The 21,710-nt window shown below is 51.7% G+C and overlaps 7 protein-coding genes across 7 annotated transcripts; 3 read left to right on the top strand and 4 right to left on the bottom strand.

Annotated features, from left to right (window-relative positions):
• Window positions 1-896: 896 nt before the first annotated feature.
• HER10_EVM0012431 (acyltransferase) lies at window positions 897-2,408 on the bottom strand (the record flags this gene model as incomplete). Its single annotated transcript, XM_035481827.1, has 1 exon — window positions 897-2,408. One exon carries the CDS (start codon window positions 2,406-2,408, stop codon window positions 897-899), a length of 1,512 nt encoding a protein of 503 aa, XP_035331054.1.
• Window positions 2,409-3,948: 1,540 nt separating this feature from the next.
• HER10_EVM0005555 (glycosyltransferase sugar-binding region containing DXD domain-containing protein) lies at window positions 3,949-5,295 on the top strand (the record flags this gene model as incomplete). Its single annotated transcript, XM_035475166.1, has 1 exon — window positions 3,949-5,295. One exon carries the CDS (start codon window positions 3,949-3,951, stop codon window positions 5,293-5,295), a length of 1,347 nt encoding a protein of 448 aa, XP_035330674.1.
• A 784-nt stretch (window positions 5,296-6,079) lies between these two features.
• HER10_EVM0008843 (pectate lyase) lies at window positions 6,080-7,386 on the bottom strand (the record flags this gene model as incomplete). The annotated part of the gene is made up of 6 exons (XM_035478351.1): window positions 6,080-6,347; window positions 6,427-6,603; window positions 6,654-6,772; window positions 6,838-6,944; window positions 7,003-7,181; window positions 7,235-7,386. The coding sequence occupies 6 exons, from the start codon at window positions 7,384-7,386 to the stop codon at window positions 6,080-6,082; spliced, it is 1,002 nt and encodes a 333-aa protein (XP_035330867.1).
• A 1,802-nt stretch (window positions 7,387-9,188) lies between these two features.
• HER10_EVM0000471 (aristolochene synthase) lies at window positions 9,189-10,280 on the bottom strand (the record flags this gene model as incomplete). Its single annotated transcript, XM_035470251.1, has 3 exons — window positions 9,189-9,606; window positions 9,658-9,931; window positions 9,992-10,280. The coding sequence occupies 3 exons, from the start codon at window positions 10,278-10,280 to the stop codon at window positions 9,189-9,191; spliced, it is 981 nt and encodes a 326-aa protein (XP_035330359.1).
• A 1,964-nt stretch (window positions 10,281-12,244) lies between these two features.
• On the top strand, window positions 12,245-14,700 carry HER10_EVM0003638 (acyl-CoA oxidase). Its single transcript, XM_035473305.1, has one exon. The coding sequence runs from the start codon at window positions 12,529-12,531 to the stop codon at window positions 14,626-14,628; it is 2,100 nt and encodes a 699-aa protein (XP_035330559.1). The 5' UTR covers window positions 12,245-12,528; the 3' UTR covers window positions 14,629-14,700.
• A 570-nt stretch (window positions 14,701-15,270) lies between these two features.
• On the bottom strand, window positions 15,271-17,802 carry HER10_EVM0004147 (uncharacterized protein; the record flags this gene model as incomplete). The annotated part of the gene is made up of 1 exon (XM_035473799.1): window positions 15,271-17,802. Exon 1 carries the CDS (start codon window positions 17,767-17,769, stop codon window positions 15,271-15,273), a length of 2,499 nt encoding a protein of 832 aa, XP_035330590.1. The 5' UTR covers window positions 17,770-17,802.
• An 840-nt stretch (window positions 17,803-18,642) lies between these two features.
• Window positions 18,643-20,428, top strand: HER10_EVM0001548 (uncharacterized protein). The gene has a single exon (XM_035471292.1). The coding sequence runs from the start codon at window positions 18,930-18,932 to the stop codon at window positions 20,013-20,015; it is 1,086 nt and encodes a 361-aa protein (XP_035330434.1). The 5' UTR covers window positions 18,643-18,929; the 3' UTR covers window positions 20,016-20,428.
• Window positions 20,429-21,710: the final 1,282 nt, after the last annotated feature.

Here is a 21,710-nt window from a genome sequence, read left to right as displayed (position 1 = left end):
AAGGCTGTTAAAGTGAAGCTAAGATGAGAAACACGGGGAGGTGTTCGGGAGATGTATGCCGTGTGATGGAGATCGACTGACGAGCAAGTGAATACTACCATGGAAGTTGGAGCTTTCAACTTCCCCTCACTTACAAGTTGACAAGCGCGGCCGACTATTGCTCGTCAACCCCAGCCACCCGCATTTTTAGTGCGAAGGGTCAGGTAAACTGGGATGTATGCACAAAGCTTAGTGATGGAGTGTCGCTCAGATCAACTCTCAAGTTTGATCAAAGATTAGCTCCTCAAGCAGATTGGTGAATGGTAAAGCATAATCTCGCTATTTCGAGCATGTGAGCATGTGAGTTGCCTCGGTGAGGTGCGCGAACCCCTGGCCTGAGTTGCAATCCTATTCCCCTCACGAGCTGCCACACCACTTCCATTTTGGGGAAAGCATCCGCTCTTGCAGCGTCATTGGGTGTGATACAGCTGCAAGTCGATAGGAAAAGCAGACACAAGAGAAATTGAGGTTCGGGCGGGAAGGGCAAACCCCCAACTTTACCTGCTGCAGGCTGAGTCAACTAGACAGCGCGTGGCGGACTCAGTCCCGTCAGTACCGCTGGCTCAGCCTGGCGGCCCGCGTGGCAAGTCTATCGTCGCTGCATACTGGACGCGCTCTAGAGTTCAACTAGAATAGGTTCAGGTCCATGGCTCTGGACAGTAGCCAATCCGATTGCACCGTGACATAAGCACCTAGTTTGTCTGAGCGTCTTGGTCTGGTCTTGCGCGGTGGAACAGTGTTGTCAATTGATCAATTACAAGTGGTTTACACTAATCATTACTTCGTGCTAGATGCCGTAAATGTCTCGGCAGTCCCGAAATACATGTGCCCGAACGCCAAATACCCCTCAGCCTATCTCAAGCCTTTGCTGGCGCTGTTGGCAGTGTTTTTCTGTAGAGCCATTGAGCAATTTTTACGCTAGGCTCGTCAATGAACCTCGTGACAATCTCAGCGATCCAAAGAGTGACCGGAAGAAGTATCACGTGAGGAAGAAGGAAGGCCGGTTCCAAGCCGAGGGGTCCAATCTTGGGTAACGGAAACCTATCGACTAGGTGCGCGAGATGTTGTCGCTCCGTCTCTTTGTGGTACCCGACGGCTGTGTAGAGTCGATCGCCCAGAGTCCCCAAAACTGGTCCGTGAACCAAGTAGAGGGCAAACGAGATCCGTCCTAGATACTGACAGAAGCGTGTCTCGAAGAATCTCTTCAGCCACCAGATTCGTGGGACCGCAGATACCAGCATTGTGGCTGCCCAGAAGAGGTAAAACCACTTGTAATCGAAGACGGCTTGAGGCTTGAGAAACGACAAATAGTACCACCCACGGTTCTCTCGCATCTTCATGACATCTCCGGTGTAAGACGGGATACCACCGAGATACATCGAGATGGCGAAGAGGTGGTAGTAAATGAAAAGTTTGGCGGGTTCCAGTCGCTTAAAGAAGTTGGGGAGGTCGTTCTTCTTCGCCAGGAGGTCGAGATCGCAGAGCATCATGCCCATGACAAACATGGCTCCGTACCATCCGTCGGCGATGTACATGAAGTAAAAAGCCAGACCAGCCTCGCACCAGAGTCGAGCGTTTCTGGTACATCTGGAAAATGCGACCAGCGACGTGTAGACGATGACTGAGCCTTTCATTTCAACAGGAATGGACCAAAGGTGTGGATTCCAACTGAAGAACGGACCGCCTCCAGTGGTGAAGACGAAGCTGAAGTTCTTCAGCTCGCAATAGTAGAGCCAGGCATCATCTCTCCAAGTTGGCGCACGTTCGATATTGTCGACCCAAATATTGAACATGTGGAGGAATGTCATGTAAAAGAAAGTTGTCGCCGCCAATGGGATATAAAGTCTTAGCCATCGCCTGAATAAGGCTGAGCCGACATTTTCTGCGAATTTCCCGTGGTCTCCGGACTGGATCAAGCTCAGAGGTTTAGCGGAGAGGACGTAGCCGGATATGACGAAGAAGACTGATACTGAGAAGTGGCCTCCAGTAAACAAGTGGCGGATGCCAGGAAAGGCAATGAAGTGATATTTGTTTTCGTATCCAAAAGCGTTTTCAAAGATTCTGTTTTGGACGTGAGGTTCATGAGCCCATAGTTGATTGTGATGCCAGTACACCAAGAAGGCAGCGAAGCCTCGCAAGCCGTCAAGGTATGCTGTAGGCCGCAGCTTCTCTGGATTTTTGGTGTCTTTGATGGGCCAGAAGAAGGTGCTCAGGCTGGAAATATTCAGTCGAGATGGCCGCCTAATTCGTACGAGGGAAGCAGGCTTCCAGTCGCTTTCATCTGCGAGCCATTTGGACTTGTCGCACCAGGTAGGCTTAACTTCATCCCACTCGTGGCTGTCGAGAATGCCTTCGTTTCGTGGAGGCATCTTCAGGCTGTTGAAGGCTTTGCTGAAGACAATGAATCGTGTAAGAAGGAGTCTTTTCAGCCTCAAGCTGACACTTGATGCGTGCTTACGGTCGAGGACGGCCGCCGGATGTCCTCGCTTGCGTGATGCTGCAGGAAGAGGTGTTCTCGACCCTTGCCTCTCCGGAAATTTTGATGATTTGGGAAAAGAGGCACGGGTTCTTTTCAGTATCAACGAATCCTGCACGGGCTCGTCGGCAGTCGTCAGCCAGGAGGTTGCTCCTTGAGTCCTGGGGCAGGTGTAGTCCGGCTTGGCGTTGATCGACTGAACCTTGCGTTGCTTTCTCCGCGCAATGTCTAAGGCCCATAGACTTAGTTCGTGTCAACAAGTCGTTCATCCAGAGTTTCACAAGCCAGGAAAAGAGAAATAACCAGCTGAACCTGGAAAGATTCCTCGGTCGAGCCAAGACAGCATGCGGGGTGGCGCTGTAAGTCCAGGATCAGAGGTCCACAATCCTTCCGGGGGTTCCTGGTTCGATATGCGGGGGATAGACCGGGGTAGAATGCGGAGAGCCAGGCTAAGACTCCAAAGTCCAACAACGAAATGATCAAAGTTAAGCGGCGTAGGAGCGATATCACTCATCTCCCTCATCGTGACGCATCTCCTCCTTCGTTGGTTGCAATCAAACCGGGCGTCCCTGGCAGCTATCACAAGCGGCGTAGCATTCAGTCGGCCTAGCTTGGGATTATCATCCGACACACAAACCGCTCCTCCGACTCGAGCACTCGGCCGGTTGAGCAATCGAGAGTGCAAGAATCCCCTCGTGAAATTTTCATTATCCACCTGCAAGCCCACCTGATTTGGAAGGTTCCACCGCCTTTGCCTCCCCTGACTATCAGAGCCGTTGGTGCCGGTGGCCAGGATCGGCCCAATGGACGCTCGAACAAGCTCAACGTCCCGGCGCTATTATGGCGCAAAATGCGACCAGCTGCAATGAGTGGTCCTCATCACATCCCCGCTGGCCTGAATGGCTTCGATCCTCCAGCTGTCTGACTCTTTGTAGTGTGAGATGGTGGCTTGCTCGCCGCTATCCGGCCGCGCGAATGAGGATAGGAACCGTTGAGCTCATGTTCCAGCCTTGCTCGTATCGAAAGACAGTGAGGGCAGCCACTCACACTCACGGAAGGTCCCAAACTTAATTAGATAACAGAGGCAAGGCAGTGGCGTCAGTAAGGCACAGACGGAATGAACACGATGCGACTTTACTTTTGGTGACCTCGGCGTTTTCCCTTCTTTACCCTGGCACCCGGCTCGTGACAATGATGTGCAACTGATAGGCGAGGAGAGTGGGGGAACTGGCCGGAACAACTGTAGGGAAATCCCCGCCTCGGCGATGAGGATACTCTGGGGTTGTATGCCTGCATGGAGAAAGCTCCTCAAATTTCAACATGCATCCCACTCGTCTTGCTTGTTCTTATGCTCGTCGCATCTTTGCTAAAGCTTGGTTCAAAAGCTTCTTCGGTCGAACACCTCCACTTCTTTCTGGACGACTTCGGACAACATGTCTTCACCCATCATGAGTCCATTGAGTCCATTGAGCCCTACGGGCTCGACCAAGGCAAACCTGTTCAGGAACAGAGTCCCGACACAGCTCAGGAGATGTCTACCTTTGTACATCGCTTGTGTATGCATAATTCTACTCGTTCTCAACATCGACTTGTTCGGGTCGATGCCCAAACCTGTCCACCTCTCCAAGCGCGGTGGTCGCCACGCAACAGCAAGCACCCGTGGATTTCCCAAGAAGATATGGCAGAGTTGGAAGGTTGCGCCCTTCTCATTCGAAGCCGAGCAGATTCTCACTGCACGGACTTGGACGGACAAGAACCCTGGATACCGGTATGAAGTTCTAACCGACAACAACGACATGGAGTATGTCGAAGAGCACTACGGCCCTGACGGATTCGATCGCCCGGATATCGTCGACATGTACCGCAACGTGAATGCCACCATCATCAAGGCTGATTTGCTCCGCTACATGATCATGTACGCCGAGGGAGGAGTGTACGCCGATATTGACGTCGAGGATCTCCGACCCGTCAGCCGATGGATCCCGGAAAGATACAAAGAGGCCGACCTCGATCTCGTCATTGGCGTCGAGATTGACCAACCGAACTTCAAGGACCATCCCATTCTCGGCAAGAAGTCCATGTCCTTCTGTCAATGGACGTTCATGTCGCGACCTGGTCACCCCGTCATGCTGAAGCTTGTTGAGAATATCATGGCATGGCTTACTGAGGTCTCCAAGAACCAACGTGTGCCCATCTCAGCAATCAAGCTTGACTTTGACGAGGTCATTAGTGGTACTGGTCCCTCAGCCTTCACCAAAGCCGTCCTGGAAGTCATGAGTGCGCGTTCTCGATCCGGGCCAGTTACCTGGGACACATTCCACGACATTGACGAGTCGAAAGTTGTCAGCAACATCCTCGTTCGCGATGTCGAGTCCTTTGCCGCCGGCCAGGGACACTCGGATTCTGGGAACCATAACTCCAGGGGCGCTCTCGTCAAGCACCACTACCACGCCTCTAACTGGCCGAGTCGTCACCCCCGCTTCAGGCACCCTATCTTTGGCGAGGTGGAGAGATGCAACTGGAACATTGAGTGTGTCATTAAGTGGGATCAGGATATCGCCGCCTTCAACTCGCTCTCCCCCGAGGAACAAAAGCAAAAGGTCGAGGAGCATGAGAACCTTCAGAAACTTCAGGCACAACAGAACCAGCAAAAGTTGGAACAACAAAAGGCCGCTGAGCAAAAGGCTGCCGAGCAGCCTTTGATGTTCCCGCCACCTCAACAGCCTCTTCAAATACCTCCTGTAGATCCTGCACAACAAGAGGAGCTGAAGATGGTATGAAGGGACCCAGTTCACAGACCCGAAAGTCTGCAAACTATCCTCACGTCGCCGTCGCCTCGACGGCTACGATCGCCGCGTCGTTGGCAAGAATGATGACGTGCAAGATCGATTCGCGCGCCCGAAAAGCAATGCGACAAACACGAAGCATTACGAGTAAAGAGTGCGAGATATGTTTATGAGCTTGAATTTTTCCCGGTAGTCAGCCGGAAGAGCTGCGCGGGATATAATACATGACGTGCGGAATTGAGTGGCAGTTACATGATGATCCTCTTGTGTTTACGGATTGAGCATTTGGCCTCAACCAGGACGCTAGGGCTCAGGACATCATGACCACTCGCATGATTAGACACATAAATAGCTGAGATCGACATACACAAGACTAGGAACGAAGATACCCTTCACAACTCCTGTACATACCTTGGTAGCGCATTTTCATTACCGGCGGCATCTTTACACAATGCTATATGTTCTGACTTGGTTCAAACCAATGCTCCATGAGTTCAAAATCTCTCAAGCCGCATAGTGCTCTGCTTTTTATTGTTTGGGGTTGACAGCGCTTATCAGTCGGATGTTTAGTCGCAGTTGTACAAGCGTCTCTCAAAGAACGAAGATTCTGATTTCATGATATATACAATGAAGTTAATGATATGTGCTTTCAAGCCTCTCGCACCTCGACACGGACTTGAACCCAAATTTGGGACGAATTATGTACGAATTTCGGGCTTCCATGACTTCAAAGCCTTCTCATGCCTTGATTACCCTTCCGAACCGCTACATTAACTCTCTAGAAGGTAAGCTTCTGGCCAGCCTGTCCAGGGACGGTAGCAACGACATTGGCGGAACCGAGCAGGCTGTAGGAGTAAGGGGGAGAGTTGGCGTTCATGGTACCGACGGGGGCCAGGTTGGAAGCACCGCCAAGATCGTTGTCAATGGCAACAGCGTATCCAACGATGTCGGAGTCCTGGGAGGTGATGGGGACAGTGACATTCTTGAAAACGTTGCTCTGGATCAGGACCTGGGCGTTCTGGCGAGTATTGATTCCAGAGTTACCGCTAGACACGAGACGTTAGTCATATTGATCTTTGTCTTCGGAGGAATAATGCAAACATTGAACATTGACGAGGTACATACTTGAGGTAGTAGGAGTTGTAGACGTGACCAGTGCCGAAGCGCAGAGATGGGCCGCGAGAACCAAAGTTAGCCCAGTAGTTGTTGGCGTAGGTGATGCGCAAGTGGCCGCTGTCCTCTGCACCGTTGTTCTCGCTGTGTCCGACCAAAGAAGTCTTCCAGTGGTCGTGGAAGTATGTGCTGATGAATGTCAGCAAGCATCCCTCGCCCTGGCTGAGTTGAAGACCTACTAGGAAATAGTCATGTAGTCGGCAGCATGGGAAGCATCCACGAGACCGTCGTAGTAGTCCTTGTCAGAGACAAGGGCCGAAGAGAACTCGCAGTGGTCGATCCAAACATTGATGCTTTCCTAAGGAGAAGAGATCTGTCAAACCTGATGCTCAGAATTCTAGCCCATCTGAGGAAGCTGCTCACCTCAATCTTCACGCCATCGCCAGTTGAGGCAAGCACATTGGTAGACTTGATGTTGCGGATAATCACGTTGGACATGCGGCGGACGTGCAGTCCAATGCCGTTGAATCCTATGAGACGAGAAGATAAGCCAGTGTGCGGGCAACATAAGGGATGAAAGATTCTCACCTGCACCAGCAGATGCGCCAATGACGGATTTGTTGCTGCCGATGCGAACGTTGGCAGTGCCGCTAATAGTGCCCTTGACAACCACGATCCTTGCAGCGGTATCCTTCTCGTTGACAGCGGCAGTGAACTCGGCAAGGGTAGAGACGGTAGTGACCGTGCCACCAGATCCTCCTGAAGTTCTACAACACTATTAGCTCTATTACGTTTCAAGATCCCTCACTAGTAGACCTACCCGCCGTTCAAAGTGGCATAACCGAGAGTCGCCTTGTCTGAGATGGAGGCTCGCTTCACGAGGTGGGCCTTCTCCGCAGTGTAGTCGACGGTAGGGGTCGGAGTCGCAGCCGCAAGGGCGAAAAGCGTAGCCAAGGCGGAGGTGATCTTCATCTTGCAAGTTCGTGTGCAACGATGATGATTAGAAGGGTATCAAGGGGAGTTTTAGGGTATGCCAAGAGATATCAAGGTCGAGGGTAGAGGGTGCCGAGCAATCCAGAACCCAAAAACCATGTTTCATTACCATCTCTTTATATAACATCTTCAGGCTCTCGATCGGATGCTTTTCCGTCAACACAACAGGGACACTATGATCACGAGATGGTGCTAAGTCTCCACGGATCACGGTATACGCTCACGAAATGCAGGCATAGCTTCAGGCAAGCCCTCGACATCTGAGATTCAAGGTACGAGAAGGTAACATTGATGGACGGATTAGAAAACATGATCATTCCGCGAATGGCAGCGTGCTCCTGGTATGGAGCTTATCGACCCCTCGAGCTGGTCTTCCGCTGGCTCTCCAGATGTCGTAGAGAGACCCCTGTTCCGTAGGCAAATTGCGAACTAGAAGTACCTTAGTGAGATTGCCCACGCTAACGCCATCGAACCCAGGCGAATCACAAAGGAGGAGACGACGTCCAAAACAAGCTTGTTTACTAAGTTGAAGCTTTCCGTCCGCTAATGACTTCTTTATTCGGTGGGGAAACGTCTTGTGTCATGTAAAGTTGAGCCCTTGACTGCAGGACGGGGGGTGGGTGTCCGGGGTAAACATTGGGGAAATTTCCTCAAATCAGCATTTCGCCTTGGCCCAGCGTGCAGGTACCGGCAGCATCCGGGAATCAGGCACTTACCGTCGAAGCCGTGGCATCTCATAGAGAAAACAGAGAATATGATTGGCGATTTCCAGGTGTTCATGCAAGGGCGGCAGTTTGAAGACGCGTCCATGCAGCTGAGGCCATTGTTTGGACGGAATTAACAAGAGGGAGTTTTTCCCGTGGTGGGAAGAGGTCTGTGATTGAATAGGATGGAAAGGAGGAACAGCACGACATTTGAAGGACGGTTGTGTGATTGTGTACAAAGATTCTGTATTCTTCAACTTTGTGCCTTCAACATGAGCCTGCCCTTGGAAGTAGAATGAAGTATTTCATTGCCAAGTAAGAGTCGTTGCACAATAGAGGGTAATACATGTTCGTTCCTCACTAGTCACAACGGGTACTTACTACGTAATCTGACAGACGTTCCCCTACAAGAAGGTCGCATCATTCTTGTGAGCATATGCGGGTAACCTTGTACTTTCGCCTCCGCGCAGGTATGATGCCGGCCATCCGAACACGAGAAGTAGTTTTATTCGGGTACAGATTGCCGAAATATCTCGGCTTCCAACCGTCTGGAACTAAGATTTCAGAAGGAATAAGATCGACAACACTTGAAGAGCCTCATCTAGCTGTTGAATTATCGGCTAGCGTAGTTGGAGTGTGCGAGATGAACGACGTCGAATTTGACGGGACCTGACATATCTTGGCATCGCCAAGATAGGCTTGGCACAAAACCTAATAGCCGGATGATGAAGCGAGCTGTTGCTGCTGACGGACAACGTCTAGGGTGCGTTGACACTCCATAGTAATTGGGGATGAAAGACAAACACAAGTCTTTCCAACGTCACGGTTTCCGTTGAATATTTTCCAAAAGTCTCGGGTCTTCTGCAAAAGCTAACAGTTGTGGGGACTATAAACTCCTACCTCAGACTTGAACGGCATTCGAAGGCTTTGATTCGTGGAGAGATTTTACACGTATAGAACATCCGCTTCTGAACAGATTCTAGCCGGGGATAACACATTTCAAAGACATCGTGTATTGATACCTACGAAGTGCAAACTACCTTACCTAACTAAAGAAATAGCGATCTCTGACTGGATCTACTTAAGATGAGGGGCATTGTAGCGGTGCGTAGTTCGACTCCACAACTCATTACCACTCATCTGAAGTTCGATCCCCTCCATGTAGGTCTTCAGTGCATCAGAGCAGCCCTCCTGGAGCTTCTGCTGGACGATGGCATCGTGCTGTCTCTCCCACTCCCGAATCATGACCCAGCAGGTTCGCTTCGCGCCATCATAGTCAAGGCCACTCTCATCAGCCAGAGTTTGAACAATGTTGCTGACGATGGAGCCCTCAGCCGCGATGTCTTTGGAAGCGCGAAGTTCTTTATCCCAGCTCAGGACATCATTGATGACGGAGATGTGGTGCGTGTAGTTGAGTTCCAGATCAGCAACTGAGGCCAGTTCTTCTTTGCTGAGGTATATTGCGTCCTGGAAGCGCTGGGTAGCTAGAAGCACGCTGCAGAAGGTCAGATAATCGAAGCTTAAAGTTTACCATCATGAGACTTACGCAGAAGCGACGTCGAGCTCTCGATACTTGAGATATTCTGCCACACTCTTCTTCGCCAGACGATCCTTATCATTCTGAGACCGCCAAAAGGCGAACGTAGGCTCTTCAATGTCATCCGAGAGCCTCTTGTCGATGGATCTCATATCTTCCCAGACATTCAAGACCATCTTCTCAATTGGCGAATCCTGGGCAGGTGCCGTCTCACCCTTGACTATAGAGATCAATCGCTCGTTGTAGGACGAGCCTTCCTTCAGAGAAAGATGCTCTAGCAAGTCTAAAGATTCATAAAAGTCAGAACACACTCTTGGCATGGGCACAAAGAAGTCCCACTTACCATCAATAAGGAAGAGCATGACCATGAAGCGGCAAGCCGCACCGACCCGGTCCTCGCGGGCCGTCGGGTACTGGCACAAGTGCCAAGTTGGCAGACCTTCAGCAACAAACTGGAGCTTGGTTCGCTCATCAGGGAAAGGCCAGTTGTTGAGGAAGTAGTTGTTAACCTCCATGGTGATCCTCAACCCAGACGGGTGAAGTCGTCCGACCATGTGGGAACGCGGAGGGTCATTATTCTTGCGTCTAGCCACTGGGGTCTCTGTGATGGCCATATCAATTCTGGAAGGCATTGTAAGATAGGCTATAGGGTAAAGAAGCTTGAGGAGACAGTTCGCAGTAAGTGCTTTTGCGTTGGCTCAACACAATCTTTTTCCAAGTATCGCAGGAAATTTTGGCCCTTTTATGTGAAAGGAGACTCATATCAATCTGTCTCTTGAGCGAGACCCAGGAGATCTGGCCGTACCATCTCCTCCGGACTTCTGAGGCTCAAGTCCCGAAGGGTCAGGACAAAGGCGGTCACATCAGGCTGCCTACCCGGCCTTCGAGGGACGAGGATCCGGAAATGCACCTCCAATCTCTAATCCTGTGTCGAGGTCTCGGCGATGTTCCATCATGCAAGGGCCTTATTGAATTTAGACAGGAGCCACCGACGAAGCAACCTTCGTGTTTGTTACTTTTGTAGTTGGTCTTAGAAACCCTCCCGGTCGTCGTATCGCCCAATGGCGGTCCTTGCCGGTGAATCTGACAGCTTAGCTACTTTCTTCAGCTAACGAACAACTGATCTTGGCAAGGATCGTGACGCCACAGGGACTGAGTTGTTGTTGGGGTAGCAAACACCCATTTCGCCTCCGGAATTAGATGGATTTATCCAGGCTGTGAGGGAGATGTGTCGCACGTTGATAGCGCGCACTGGGGCGACGCCAAAAGCACACCGCAGAAGCTGAAATACGATGGGGCCGGAGATACAAACTCGAATTCTTGGCTTTAGATTTTGTTGTTGATTCGTCCCTTTAACTCCATCATCTCCATGTTGGTTGCCAATGTTTGCTCATTGTCTCAAGCAAACTTGATGGTACAGTGCACCAACATGAACGTGCCGCTTAAGCGCAAACACGGTGCCCATACTATGGACCAATCACGAATGCTCCGCATGGTCTACTTACTCTCAGGGTCTCAGACTCTCGAATAACCATCCATTCGGAGTTTCGGGATTATGACTATCTTCTGCATGGCTCACCATCGGGAGTGGCGACATTGGCACTAAAGGGTGTCGGTTTCCTGTCAACCAAGATAGATGGTGTGCATCTCACGCCTGCATAGGCCACTCTTCCATGAGCCGCATAGCCTTGCCAATATGCAATATGCACCATGGCACTCGTTGTGCTCAACCGGGTGATCAAACCGCGTCGACACAAGGAAGATAGTTATTACAAGAAAAACCTCAGTGGCACGACTCAAGCAGATAATTTCACATGTTTGTTGTGTGCTTGATCCCGCCAAGCTTCTGGTGGATCTGTCAGGTGTTGGTGCTGGATGACGCATCATTTGTCGTGGCAGGGATCAAGATCCGACTATCTGGATCCATCATCCAAGCGCCCCGGACATGGATGAAATCCGGTTGGGATGGTCGAGTATCTGCGGGCCGAGACCTTTTCTCGTGGAGGGGAATGCCGCTCTGAAAAGAGATGTCATTGGAGTTAGAAGAGAGATTGAGGAGCTCATGAACCTTTCCCAGGTGGCGACCGGCGGCGGGGAACTCTGCGGTTGACAGAGCTTTGCCTGAGCTTCTAGCCTGTGAAAGCTGAACTATCAGAAATAAAGTTTGTGACCCTCGAAGGATAAGTAGAATACGATGCCTCAAAGTTGCATTGAGCTCTGGTAGTAGAATGGACTTGCTCACTACGCCCGCTTGGCAATGTCAACGAAACTCTTCCCCAAAAAGGTAGCTTAGTTCATCACGAAACGTCAGTGAGAACTAACATGTGCAATTTCACGATTGCCCCAATCATCAATTGTCACCCCATGCTTTTGGACCATGAGCTGGTGTCATGAGGCGGGCGTAACGGTGATGGATGGTGAGATGAGTTAAACCCCGCGTGTCCCGGAGGTCTAGAAGCGGTCACCCGGCACTAAAGAAAACCAACCGAGGGAAATCGGCTAGGGGTGCCCTCTCCCTCGGGAGTCGGAGTCGGCGCCGAGCATGTCCGATGATCGGGAGCAGACATGTTTGGCTTTTGGTGGGCTACCTGGTGAAATAAGGGGTTTCCAGAGAGCCTTTTTGTGGAGTTTCGACGCGAACCAAGAGCTAGAGTCTAACTAGATGTAGTAATTGCCGAGGCACTGCCCTTCAAAGCATCATAGCTGCTCTCCGAGTCGGAACTCTCGAAACCTCGATTAGATTAGATCTGGACAGCGCACACCTCACGACTCAAGAACAGCATATCCTACAAAATCCCATCTGCAGCCTCCGTTTCTCCAGACAAACTTCCCCAGTCCTTCACTTACCCCAGCTTATCATCCCCACATACAAAAGTCACGATGCCGAATACCCCGGATTGGGTCAAGGCCCTCCAGCCATCTGGCCCGCAGGGCACTGAGCTCCTCGCTCAGGAGCGCGCAAAGTCCAACCTCAACGTCGACCAGCTCGCGTCGTTCATGTTCACAAACGAGGCTCTCGAGCGCAGCGAGAGGATACTAAACATCCTCAAGAAGGAGCCTGTCTTTGACAAGACCCAGAACTACTTCCGCGGCCGCAATGCCCGTATCGAGGCCGCGCTGGCGAGAGGCAAGAGACTTTTCCAGCTGACCAAGGAGCACAACTGGTCTCAGCAAGACTACATCGTTGCCAACGACCTGATTGCTGAGCCGACACCGTATGGCCTCCACGCCAGCATGTTCCTCGTCACGCTTCGTGAGCAGGGCACTCCCGAGCAGCACGAGCTCTTCCTCAAGCCCGCCGAGAACTACGAGATCCTCGGATGTTACGCCCAGACCGAGCTTGGCCACGGCTCCAACGTTCGCGGCCTCGAGACCACGGCAACGTGGGACCCGTCTGACAAGAGCTTCGTTCTGCACTCGCCTCACTTGACGGCCTCGAAGTGGTGGATCGGTTCCTTGGGCAAGACGGCCACCCACGCCGTCGTCATGGCCCAGCTGATCCTCAACGGCAAGAAGATTGGCCCCCACCCCTTCGTCGTGCCGATCCGCGACAAGAAGACTCACGAGCCTCTCCCGAACGTCCACGTCGGCGATATCGGCCCCAAGTTCGGCTACAACACCATGGACAACGGCTTCTTGCTGTTGAACAACGTCAAGATCCCGCACAACCACATGCTCGCCCGATTCTCGTCCATCGACCCGAACACGAGCAAGTACATCCGTCCCGCGAACCCCTCTCTCATCTACGGAACCCTCACATGGGTGCGATCCAACATTGTCCTGCAGTCAGGCTCCGTCCTGGCCAAGGGTGTCACCATCGCCACCCGCTACTGCGCCGTCCGCCGACAATTCCAGGACCGTGATGCGCCGGCTGGTGAGCCTGGAGAAAACCAAGTTCTCAACTACACCATGGTGCAAATTCGTCTGCTCCCCCTCCTGGCAGCCACCTTCGCCCTCCACTTCACCGGTCGCGGTATGATTAACCTCTACAACGAGAACCAGAAGCGCATGAAGGGCGACGTCGGCAAGCTCAGCGACGGAACCAGAAACCCCGGCCCCGAGGAGTTGAACCCCGGCACCGACCTCCTCGCCGATCTCCACGCCACCTCCTGCGCTCTTAAGGCCTACGGCTCAACCGTCGCTGGTGAGGGTCTCGAGATCTGCCGCCGCGCCTGCGGAGGCCACGGATACTCCTCCTTCAGCGGTATCGGCTCCTGGTATGCCGACTACCTGCCAACCCTGACCTGGGAGGGCGACAACTACATGCTCACCCAGCAAGTTTCGCGCTACCTGTTGAAGTCCGCTCGCTCTGTTCTCAAGGGCAAGGCCGGTAACAACGACACCACTCGCATTCTCTCCGAGTTCCTCCGCCGCCGCGACATCGGCGCCGCCTTTGACGTCCTCGGCTCCGACGAAGACCTCGTCGCTGCCTTTGCCTGGCGTGTGTCCTTCCTCACCTTTGAGGCCCTCCGCCACAGAGACGAGGACAAGCAGTCCTGGAACAGCCTTCTCGTCGACTTCTGGCGCCTCAGCACCGCGCACGCCCAGTACATGGTCGTCAAGAACTTCCACCAGGCTCTCAACGACAAGGCTACCACCGAGCAGCTCGACAAGGACACCGTCGGTCTGCTGCACAAGCTCTTCAGACTGTATGCTCTGAACACCCTGGAGCAGGAGGCCAGCGAGTTCTACAGCTCTGCGGCTGTCACCGTCCGCCAGATCACGCTGGCGAGAACAAAGGCCGTCATGACCCTCCTGGAGGAGATCCGCCCCCACGCAGTCCGCCTGGTCGATGCTTGGAAGTTTGACGACTGGGTCCTGGACAGCAGTTTGGGCCGTTACGACGGCAAGGTGTACGAGGACATGTTCAAGCGCGCCAGCGAGGACAACCCGCTTAACAGCGTCGTGTTTGACCCCTACCCCAACAGCAAGGTGCTGTTCAAGAAGGATGAGAGAAAGGACCTGAGAAGCAAGCTGTAAATGATCTCACTAGACGGGAGACTATAGATGTTATAAGGGATGGTTAAATGTTTTGATTGTAGAATTACTAGCGCAACGCAGATGAATAGAATCTGAAAGAATGGGAGATTTGACTTAGCACTACCTGCAATGGCCGTAGGCTTTTCTCTTCTGCCATGAGCAACTTTGACCATGAAGACATGGTTATATCAGGGCAAAGTTCAAGAGTATTTGATCTGAAGGTCGAGCGAATGACTCGGAGACTCGTATATCGTGGCAACCGTAGATTTAACAATCTAAGATAGCAAGCTGTCTGGTTGAGTTTCCTTCCCGTGCAACCTTCCCGCGTAATTGGGAACGAGCCCGGAAACGGCGGTACCTCAACCTGAGTTGAGGTGGGCCGATTGGGGCCAGGTCTCGCTGACGATCCCGTCAGCTTTCCAGACTGGCAACTCAATCGACCACTCCGCCGCTGTTTTTCGGCATGCCTACTTGAAAAGACTTGATCTTGATTGTAGGCCTAGCTACACTTCCTTGTTTTTATTATACTGATAACTCCTGAGCAGTGCAAAGTTCGGCTCTGCTCCTTGTTCTCATGAGCCTGACCTTATATGCCCATGTCGAAATTGGTAAAGCTCTCCCGGGTCACACTTGATCGCTCTACTATACTAGAATAACAGGCTCCCAGTTGGGTTCAACAGAGGCCCATCCGTCCAAGGAGATAAAGCCAATTCCAAGACGAGAGTAGAGCCCGCTCATGCGAGATGTTAAAAGTACATAAAACCCAAAACCCTGGCTTTCCGCAAACATAGCATTGTGCTCCCAGGTTCCAGGAAACTTGAGGCCAGCGGCGGTGACTACCATGTAGTGGCTCGACCCCATGCTCAGACATTTTAAAGCCCACTGCCTATGCATAGGTGCAGTGGTTCCTATCTTTGTGCCATCGTCGCCGTAGATCGTAAGTTGAATCCCGTCATCGTCCCCGCGAAGATATGACCCTATCCGGACTCTGGCAACTGTGGTGTTGAAAACCAGACAGCGAGGGTGTTCTTCAGCCCTGGCTTTGATCTTGCTGTCAAGCTCGATGTGGTGGCGAGCTGTCATAGGATTGTGCGGAGACCGTTTCCACATGTCAACCACGGGGATCCAAGATGCCTCTTGTCGAGGATCCTTATACTCAGCCACCTGGCTACGCTCTCCCCTAGGTTGAAAGAAGGCTTCAATATCTCGCTGGAAGTCTTCCTGCCGCATAGAACCATCGATTCGATCTTCCGGAAACCAAACCTTGCCTTCACAAATGTTTCTGAGCCTAGAGGGGCCAGTAGAGATTGGGTCACAGTAGAAAAAGGAGACAAGATGTCCAAAGTGAATCTGGTACATCGGGTCCAACCAGTCGCCGTCAATTCTACCCCCGAGGGACCGTTGATAAACAACGGAGCCCTTTCGGGTAGCCCACGTCCATGATGGAAGTCTCAGCCCTTCGGCCGTACGGTAAGTAACGCCCAGAGGAGAGCAAAAAGACCACAGGAGGCTGTGTGCCAAGTACCTCTCCGGGAGCCCTAGCAGCATCTGCGTCTTGGCCCGAGCAGCGACAACATTGCCGACGCCAGCAAAGGCACTCAGAACGTCTTCTCGACGGCCGAGTGTTCGTTTGGTATACTGGTCCACTAGAAGCGGGTAAAATCCGAGCACCCCATCATCGCTGTACTCATCGGATCTAAGGCCCTTTTCGAATCCTCTTCCACCCCGATCTGGGCCTATTCTTGTGACGCCGGCAGTCTCTGATTCCTCATCTGGTCGATAGTGCTTGATGTCTGGGTATCTATGAAGCTCAGAGCCCTCGTGGAAGCAACTGAAGTAGACATGCCCGGAGCTGAAGAATACGTGCCGCCGGGAGAGCAGCTTCTCCTGGAAGGTCCACGCTCTCGTGTTCCACTCGCTGGAGCTGATGACCTGGTTCTCGCTAAGAGGGGCTATCCCGACGACGGCATGTTCCATGGCGGATTTCCCGCCCGATTTCGTACCCTCGACTGCTTTAGGCACGTGCTTGATGAATTGCCAGCAATGGTTCTTGTGAGTGGAAATGTTGGGCCTCGTAGTAAGACCGGGTAGCCCAGCACCAACACCATTCGCAGCTGCAACAATGGTGAATTCTGCGAGTTGATAAATGTCGTTCATAGCGTTGATCTGTGCCATCTTGAGATCTTCGTCGTCCTGGAGGATGCACAAGCGATCAACCCAGAGGTATCGCTGTCTCATGTTCCGACACAAGTGGATGGCGTCCCCAACTACTTCTGGTAGCAGATCAGGCACAAGAGAATCAGTCTGGTTTAACTTTTCTGCGTTCGACGTTGTCAAGTGAAGATCCCGATCCGCTGAAGCAGTTGCAAGCCGCCATGTATAACTCAGTGCCACAAAGGCAACCTGAGTCTTTGGCAGGGTAATCCGCCTGCGTTTAGTGTCGATCACGCGGAACCCGGCAGGGAGTTTTGATTCTGTCAAGGGCTCGCTGCATTTGGGTCCGTGGTAGTTCTGGCAGCTCGCTAGCCAGCTGCGAAGGAGGCTGACGTTGATGTATCGCCGATCCCAGGGTTCTGCCAACTCAAGTCGGGTTCCGTCTTTAGACCCATACTGAAGTCTGATCCCCAGAACCACAGGTCGATAAACATGATTTGAATTTCTGCCCGCTAGCGGTGTAAGCCCCGAAACGCAGATAGCCAAGGCGCAGCTCTCAGCGAAGGCCGACATCTCATGTGCCCTATTGGATATGAGGGTACGAGAGCTTGGGTCCGTCCTACGACTCGGGAACAGCCCGCAGACTGCGTATTCAGTGTCATCGCCGGCGCCATCTACGGTGCTTATCTCCGAGCTGATGAAGCTGCATATCATGCAGTTTGGATTATTGGCGGTGCTGCTCAACGATCGAAAGGTCAGAGACTGGAAGCCGCAGGAGGCAGATTCCGCTTCATCAAAGTCGGGATCGAAAGCTGAGACGTTAACGTCTTGTGATGCGTAGTAGCAATAGACTACATGAAAAAAGTCATTCCATGGCTGGCAACCAATGCAAAGAAGGGGATTGGGGATGATGGAGTTCCTGCCATCTGCACAGAAAGTGCAATCGTTTAGGCTGCTGACGTCCCTGCCATCTAAGTGTATAGACATGCTTAATGCATTCTTTGCTCATATTTGGGTCTTCAAGTTGTTAGATGATGTCCTGTATTGCGACTGAGCGAATGGAAAATCAGGCCAGGCAGCCGTCAAAGAAGTTCGTCGGACAACATAGGCTGCGGGGTCGCGGGACTTTGGACATCATTGGCCAATGATGAGTGGGTAGACGGGTGAGCGAATGGCGTATCGTCAATGAAGCTCTCCAGACCCATGTAATATGGACGGACAGCATGTATATTCCCTCTCACAATGAGACTTTTGCAACCTTCTTAGCTTCAGCCAGACTCATCTTTTATTTGGGGAGAGTGATGAGACTCAGAAGTTTAGAATACTCGACGCAGTGCATAAGTGTGTTTTTATATGGGTTGTAGTGTCGACTGCTGGCCAAGATCCGACCACAGAGTTTCCATCCATGACAAGGCCGGCGACTAGCGACATGCTCTAGCTACAATGAAAGAAGACCTATGCCTGTATCTTCATCAGAGCGGATTGGATCAAGAGCTGTCTCGGCGATATCTCACACGATAATTTACTACTCAGAACCTTGTTTTCATTTCCACCATTCCTGCTAACTGCAATTCTTCTTCTTTCTGCTGTTAATGTTACTACTACCATTATCATGATTATTACCATTATTAAGGTACTTTTTTACTTCTTGTATCTTCCCTTCAGAATACACTTTAATGGCGTAAGATGCTCATCATGGTAATCGTATGGGACAGACGAAGGGTGTCAGAAGCCAGGGCAATAAAGGCAGTGTTCTTCCCCTTTGACTTTCCACCTATGGAGATTTTGGACCAAGAGATTCATGTATAACTCTGCGTGTATATTCATCCATGGATTAAATGTTTGCCGCATTGCTGATCAGGAACGTTTGCTCCGGTTGGTTGTGGCTATTGGCGGGCACATGCGCCCTCCCCGGTAAAGTGACGTCAATAGCTCCCCACCATTGTCGCTCTAAGACAAGCTCCCGTCAAGCTCCCATCCCTTCGCACCTAAGGCAAGGTACCGAGCTCAAGCTACGTCTTTCAACTTCTTTTTCCAACGGTGGCTACATTTCTTCCTTCTCAAGACATTTACCCTACAGAAACTTTTCACTACCACGAGCGGGATATCAAAGACCTGCCTGGGCCCTTTGGCCTCCAACCGCCACCATGCAGATCCGGAGCACCTCCATCTCGTCCTCGATCCTCACAGCCATCTCAGGCGACTCAAACAACCCCGACAAACCAAGCCTCAAAAAGCGTATATTCCGCGTCTTCACTTCATTCCTGTCCGTCTTCCACCTCCCTCTTGCTCGATACCGCGCCGCAGACTTTCTCGAACTCCGACACAATGTCTGGCAAATCGATGAAGACGAGTATACGAACTCCTTCCACCTCGCAAAGAAGGCAGCCAAGGGCAAGGGCCGCGAATCCGATCTCGTGCCTGTCGGCGACTTGGGGTACAGCGGCTCGACCTTCTTCACGACGGCCGATGGGAAGTTCCTTATCAAGTCGCTGCCCCGCCGGTTCGAGCACGAGTTCTTCACGCACGACTTGTTTGACGCCTACGTCGCGCACATGAAGAAGCATCCGCACAGCTTATTGGTTCGCATCACCGATATGGCCTATACCGCGAAAGCGACGATCGGCGGCATCCTCGGCATGGCGCCGACGCACCACATCATCATGGAGAACCTGATGTTCGGCAAGAAGGAGGAAGAGACCGATCATCGCAGGAACCAATGGGAGACATACGACCTCAAACCAAATGACTACTTCTTCCCCGAGCGGGACATCGCCAACGGCAACCTTGCACCACAGAGTGTCAAGGAACGCTTGATCGACGAGTTCGAGGACAAGGTTCGCGTCACACCCGCCCAGAAAAAGGAGCTGCTTGACCTTCTCGAAGCCGATACCCAACTCCTGGCCGAGAACAACGCCGTCGACTACTCCCTCTTCATGGTGCGCTTTCCCGGCCCCAATGTGCTCGATGAAGCTCGCGACGTACCCACGATCCAATCCGATGCACCTCCCTGGCGTACCGGCCTGACAGACGCTGACGGCAACTGGACCTACCGCATGATCGTTCTCGACTTCTTCTGGGCCAAGCACAAGTTCCGCGCGAAGGCCATGACTGGACTGGTCAAGTCGTACAACGTCTTTGCCGGCCACGGCCCCATGAGCATTACTGCCAATCCTACGGAGTATCGGGAGAGATTCCTCAACATGGTTCGGGATTTCGTTGTTGAGGTATAAGGCAATTGGTCAACAAGTATCAGGAGGGGAGGTTGGAGAGTTTCCCTTGGCTATTGAGTTAATGAAGCACGGCGTTGGGCTAGCATGTATACCCCCTTTCCCTTGCGTAGTATCAGTTTCCTTTCCAAGATTTGAAGATACCAGATTCCAAACGATGCTTTCCGATACATTTGGTCATATTTGTCTCACACCGAAGTTTTGGTATTTGTTTACTGCACTTCCTGTGACCCTTAATTAATATACCACATCAATTCTAGTAATGCTGTTATAAGTTCTCGAGGCCTTTGTAACAAGTTTACTTCAGACTACACGCACTCGGTCCACTTCACTTGATTCCCTTCACTTCACCTCCTTCACTGAATCGTCTTTAAAAGATATTTGAAGCTACAATGAATTGAGACCAGGATCCCCTCATAGCAATTGTGCCTCATCATATTTTTCACATTCTACTTGTCTTCATGGTGACTTATCTTACCATAAAGACTGGACTGCCTGGGCTCATCTGTGATATTTCAATAACAGGATTCAGGGGTCTCGCAACTCTTTGGAATCCCTCTTGGGGTTGACTGCACTCAAACTCATCATTCTTTATAATGAGAATAGCCCCTTCCTTCCCAAGAACCCCGTTCAGTCTCTGACTGTCTGCTCTAATATGTCTAATATAGTCTCAGTGGTGTCCAACTAATGCCTTTCTAACTTCCCTCATGTGAAGTTCCCGTCTGACCTGCTCCGTCTAGCACTTCTCTGGTGCATTTACGCCGTCTTCATTCTCCCGTGAAGTTGATCTTTTGAGCTCCTCCGTCTACCGGTGTCCCCGCATAGCCTCAGTTCCCGTCTCCGGCTGCCCTAGGGTTGTAAAAGTCAGGTTCTTTTCTCAGCCCACCAGTCCTCTTCTTCTCTTTCTTTTTCTTCTCACCTTCACCTACCTCTTCTCCCTTACCTCCCTCTCTTCCTCTTCCTCAGCAACTTCCCTCTTCCCTCTGGCATCTACAGAGGATCTAGATGAGAAGGGGGCTTCTTCCTGTACTCCCTTTTCCAGCTTCGCATTTTCCCTACCGCCAGACTCCTCGCCGCCTCGTCCTTCTCGACTTTCCGCTTCGCTTCGCGACTAGCTCCGCGGTAGTCCCTTCTCTGCTGAGTCTACCTCTGGTTGGAGTCTATAAGAGAGGGAATCTCTTCCTCCCGCCTCTTCTCCGAGCTTCTTCCTCCTACATCCACATCAACACGCCGAGGCAGCACTTTCACATACATTAATATCCTCGCCTCTCCCATTCGGAGTACTCAGGTATGTCATCCAGGCAAGAGCCTTACTCACCTTTGAGATCAGCATTGAGCGTCATTAACATGTCTTAGGCCGTCTACAGTCTTCAACTTGAAGCAACAATCTTTTCTTCTTCCAAACAAGTCTGCTTCCGAGTCTTGGCCTCGATTCTATAGAGCAACCGCACAACAACACAGCAGCATAGACATAGAGACGGAGATTTCGCCTTGCTTTTCGGCTTTCTTGACGTCAGCATCGGCGCGCCTTGGCTCTTATAGAACAAGCCTTCTATAAGCCAGTTATCGACAACGAAACAAGATCATTTAGATCATTCACCAATAACCTCTACCTCATCAAGAGGTAGCAGCAACACTGAACGCAGGGAATCATCTGGTGGAGATCTCTCTGCCTACTGCAAACTGCAACTCCTGGCC

Source organism: Colletotrichum scovillei (genome assembly GCF_011075155.1).
Source record: "Colletotrichum scovillei strain TJNH1 chromosome Unknown Contig00008, whole genome shotgun sequence".
Lineage (NCBI taxonomy): Eukaryota > Fungi > Ascomycota > Sordariomycetes > Glomerellales > Glomerellaceae > Colletotrichum > Colletotrichum scovillei.
Note: the sequence above shows the minus strand (reverse complement) of the source record. Positions and strands in the feature narration are given on the sequence as shown.